A 5,067-nucleotide genomic window follows, 5' to 3' on the forward strand; every position below is an offset into this window, starting at 1 on the left:
AAAAAAAAAAAAAAAAAAAAAAAGTGGGCTGGTGGGGAGGTTGGGAGGGGTGCAAAGCTCATATTCTGGAAGCTTAAGTCAAATGAGTATGTAATGAGCTCTCCTTGGAGTTTCTATGGAAAATAAGATCAAATCTATGTTCTCAGAAGTCCCATAAAACAACTAGAGAGGAAGTCTCATTCCAAGAACAGCTGCTATACCAGAATCCACTGGTCCCTGCCTTCCTTCCTGAGTGTCATGACATACCTTTTCTGCCCAGTTGAGGGCAAGCTCTACTTCCTACCTAGGAGCCAAAACCTTGGGACAGGTCGCCAGTTCCTGAGGTGACACCAAGACATAAGTGGAGTGATGAAGGGAGAAACAACCAACATTGATGATAACCATACTGATCACTGCAGCAAACTCTCTGGTGCACCTGATTCTGGCATGGATATTACTGTGCTGGAATTACTGCAGCCCTAGGATGGGAGCATCAACCCCAGAAGACAGACACTTGGAGTTCATACCCAGACCTCACAGCCAGCACCCTTCAGACTTGGCTTTGCTGAGGTCTGGATGTGGATCGAGTGTCCCCCAAGGTTCATATGTTGGGAGTCTGGTCCTTAGAGTGGGATGCTGCAAGGCAGTGAAACATTCAAGAGGAGGGCTGCGGCAAGGCAATTTGGTAATGGATATCACCCCAGAGATTAGTGTTGCTTTCTCGGGACCCTCATTAACCAACAGGAGAGTGAGTTGTTAGGAACAGTGAGCCTGACCCCTCAGCTCCTCTTTCTTTTTGTCTTGATACGTGATCTCTTGTACACACTTCTGCTATGATGTCACTCACAACAATAGATTCAATGCACAAGCACATGACAAACTGATGGGACCATCTGCTCTTGTACTTTCAGCCTCTAGAACCAGGAACTAAAGAAAACTTCTTCTCTTCATAAAGTTACTTGCCTTAGGAATTTTGTTACAGTAACAGGAAAATAAGTAGTACAGGGTTTATGCTCAGATTTGTTCATTTCCAAGAGTAAGGCATACAACCTGTCTGGATTATCCAGTGAAGAATAGCCAACTAATGGAGCTCTCAGAGATAAGGGTTTTCACTGGTGGGTTGTAATCAGGCTGTTCTAGATCTAGAAACCCTACTGGCTTTTCCATGCCTGCTAGGTTTGAAGAAACAGGTGAAGCCTTGGCTCAGGGCTTGGCATGAAGGTCCATGGTCTGATAGGGTAGAGCCCCCTACTTACCATGGAGTGTCACTGCTCTCCCCATGCTGGATTGCTGGCTCTGCTCCTCTCCTCTTCTCTCTGTCTCTTGCCTCAGTTGTGTCCTATGTGCATTCCTTTGACATTTTCCAAAGAGGCAGATGACTCCAGCCATCACTAGTCCCATGGCAAGGAGGGAGACAGGCAGGGCTAGTGTCCATTTTGTAAACTGAGATTCTCTGGAGAGGCATGCTGGGGGATTCCAAGGGGTCAAGATCAACAAGGAAGACAGTATTTTTGTTCTCAGAATACGCATGCTACAGGGTTCATGGGTTGAGGGGCTTGATGTTACAGACCATTCTGAAAGCATTCAGGAAAATGCATGTATTTGTATATATGATGCAAGGGACTGCACATTTGTGTCCCCTAATTTCCTATGTTGACCCCCCATGATGGTGTTAGGAGGTGGGGCCTTTGAGAGACCAAGAGGTCATGAGGACCAGCCTCATGAATGGGATTAGGACCCTTATAAAAGAGACTCAGTCCTCCACCTCGCCTCTCCACATATGAGGATACAGCCAGAAGAGCCACCTGTGAACTAAGAAGCTGCCCTCACCAGACAAAAAATTTGCCACACCGTGACCTTGCATATTCAGCCTCCAGTACTATGAGCAGCACATTTCTATTGTTCATGAACCACTGAGGCCAGGGTGGACTCCAGTCACCACCCATATGAGTGGCCACAACAGATACCCTGACTTCGTGTGCACAGGAGATAGGTATTAGATATCTGTCTACTTGTAGATAAGCAAAAAGAGAGAATGATCAAAACACCTATGGCAAAATGTTAAAAATGCAGTGAATCTGGGTAAAGGATACAGAGTTCTCCATTGTTCTTGCCAGTTATCTGTAAGTTTTTTTAAAATAAAACATATAATGAAGAGTTAAATAAGCCCCTCAGTAGGAAAGTGGTTTGTCAAGACAGTGGAGTATTATTAGCCCTCAAAAGAAATGATTTACACACCAGGAAAAACATGGAAGAACCTTAAATACGTAGTACAAAGTGAAAAAAACCAGTCTGAAGAGGTTATATCTTGTGTGACCCTAACTTTATGACATTTTGGCAAAGGCAAAACTGTGAGGACAGCAGTGGTGGTTTCCAGGAGTGAGAAGGAGGGAGGGAGGGAGGTACAAACAGGCATGAACGTAGGATTTTTATACTGGTAGAACTTCTACATGTGTGGGGTTAGTGGTATATGGAAAAGCTATGTATTTTCTGCTCAAATTTTTTTGTGAGCTAAAACTGCTGTAAAATGTTTTGTAAATGACAAAAACCTCATAAAACAATAAAGGGGTGTACCTTTTTTGTCCCCTCTGAAATGCAAGGCCCCTCAGGGGTTACTCCTGGCAACTTCATCTCTGCCCCATCTCAGTGACCACCACTCAGACTTGTGTCTTTCCAGGGTCCCTGGCCAGGCTGTGGACAGAGACCAGCCACCCCTCTCCTCTTGCTCAAGCCCCACAGCTATCTCTTCATGTCCTCATGTCCATGGGCACCTGTACTCAGTGATTCATGAACAGAACTGAACAGGATACTCACCAGGCAGATGGCTCTCAGCCACCTTCCTCTCAGGGAGGAGGGGGCTGGTGATGGAGCAAGACAGGCCCTCCACAGCCCTGTCCAGGAGGGCCACCCTAGACACCACAGCCAAGAGGCCAGTGGTGGCCAAGACTGAAAAGTTAGTTTCAGCATGCACCATCTGTCCTCTTTGGTTTCTCCACTCCACCCAGGGCTCTGGGTACCAGCCTTCAGAGGCATACTCTGCCCAGACACCTCGGTTCTGGGTGTGGATCACTTGGATTCTGGGACTGGAGCCTAGCCCTGAAGGAAGAAGTATCAACTTGAGTCTTTGTAGAGGCAGCTGCTTCCATAACAACAACAAAAAAGTCTCAAAGGTGTTTGGTAATGACTAGGAAATTTTCACAAACTATCTGCCCTAATACAGTATTCTCTTTTCCTAGATAAAATGGGACAAAATGAAACAGAAAAGGTTTCAGAAGATTAACTGAGTTTACTATGTCACATAATTAGTGAGTGTGGGGAAAGGAAGGACTTTGGTTGGTCTGACCCAAAGAAGAGTTCTAAATCACCTTGGAAAACTGTCCCCCACACCCCTAGTCCTTCAAAGCAACAACAAAAACCTCTCCACCTCTGCCTGTCTCAGTCCCACTCCCTCTCTCCACTTGCTCTTCTTTCTTCTGTACCTCTTCTTTCTTCTCCCTCTTCTCTCTCCCTCCCTCCCTCTTGCTCTATTTCTGTTCTCCTGCTTTCTTGGTTTCTACGTCTCTTGCTCACTTTATCTCATTCTCTCTGTCTCTGTCTCTCCCTCCATCTGTCTGTCAACCTCTCACTGTTGCTCTGTCTCTCTGTATCTCTTTCTGCCCTCCTCTTTCCAGTGCACTGCATTCAGAACTGCATTCTGAGACCAGCAATGCACAGGGCATGTGTCAGCTCCTGTGGCCTGGTAAGGGAACTGTCACATTAGAAGCTCCTCCAGGTAGGCCTGGGTAGACCAGAAATCCTGGGACTGCCCTCACCTGCCACTTGCAGCCACAGGGTGGTGCTGTCGTGAGCCGTGTCCTCCATGAAGAGGCAGTGGTAGCTGCCGTTGTCTGACAACGTGACCCGGTGGGTGCGCACAGCGGCCTGGCACCCAGCCAAGTTGAGGTCCACGAAGCTCGTCCTATTGCGGTACTCTGCCATCTGTTCCTCTAGCTCATCCAGCCCGGGGCGGTGCACATGCACCGCGGGCGACAGCTGCTCAGAACCAGCGCAGCTCCATGCTGTGCGCGCTGATGTTAGGAGACAGCCAGCAGCGCAGCTCCGCTTGCTCGCCCACCACAGCCAGCGCAGGGTCCTGGGGCCGCAGCACCTGGAAGTCCGCCTTCCCTGATGGTCGGGTGAGACCCAGAGGGACTGCTTAGGCCTAGCATTCTGGTCCAGAGGGCCGAGGACCCCTAGATGCGCAGGGTGGGGCAGGGATCCTGGGACTTCTAAGTCCTCAGGTTGGGGAGCGGGAACCCCAGAACTTCTAGGGCTGCAAGTTTGGGGTGCAGGGACTCAGGTACCCTTAGGGCCACAAGTTTAGAGCATGGGGACCAGTGACCTCGAGGGCTGCACGGGGGGGCCTCCCTACCGTTCCCCACAGGCAGCAGCTCCAGGAAGAGGAGGACAGTGAGGCTGCTGCACAGAGAGTTTGCTCCACCCTGTGTCCTTGGCATCCCAGATGGAGACAAATACACAGGGTAGATGGATATGAGACAGGTGGGGCAGAAGCCACCTTGAGTGTGGTAGAAATTAAGGAAAAACTGCCTTGGAAGAGAATGGTTGCTCCCTCACCACCCAAAGCTATTAATTTTGAAAACGCCTCGCTCCTATGCTGTGCCCTCCTGCTTACTCATGGGTGACAGCAACCCCAGAGATGACTCATGACAGTTTTTTGCCCAGCCTTTAGCCCCAGGGAACCCCAAAGTGTTAATAGGGAAAACCCAAACTCAGATCAAGCTACTCTGAGGTCAGAATGATATCAGATTCCCTCAATGTCCCTTTTTCCTGCTTCCCTGAAAGTAAATTTACAACTTGGGGTGGAGGACATAGATCTCTCCCTCAGCAGGGATGGTCATGCCACTACACCTGGTCATTTTTTGTGGTCATCATTATAAAGTTGGCTTGAAGAGAATGTTTTGGAAACAGGGCTGCTAGCCAGGGGAGCTTCGAGGAAAGCCCAAGGAGGGGCCTCTCTAAGCCTTGGCATAGGGAGACAGTAAAGAAAGCTGAGACTTGATGAGTGCTCACTTACCTCTGAGTCTGGCT

At 48.8% G+C, this 5,067-nt stretch overlaps 1 protein-coding gene across 1 annotated transcript in view; it reads right to left on the reverse strand.

The window, feature by feature from the left end:
• The window catches only part of Btnl10 (butyrophilin like 10), an 11,437-nt gene extending 6,962 nt beyond the window's left edge, over nt 1-4,475 (reverse strand). The window contains 5 exon segments of the mRNA XM_033766063.1: nt 1,236-1,445; nt 2,794-3,075; nt 3,792-4,018; nt 4,020-4,143; nt 4,391-4,475. Coding sequence (XP_033621954.1) covers nt 1,236-1,445; nt 2,794-3,075; nt 3,792-4,018; nt 4,020-4,143; nt 4,391-4,475 — 928 coding nt within the window.
• Between the last annotated feature and the right edge of the window lie 592 nt (nt 4,476-5,067).

The sequence above is a fragment of the Fukomys damarensis genome, unplaced genomic scaffold, assembly GCF_012274545.1.
Source record: "Fukomys damarensis isolate Sample0158 unplaced genomic scaffold, DMR_v1.0_HiC HiC_scaffold_3, whole genome shotgun sequence".
In the NCBI taxonomy this organism is placed as follows: Eukaryota; Metazoa; Chordata; class Mammalia; order Rodentia; family Bathyergidae; genus Fukomys; species Fukomys damarensis.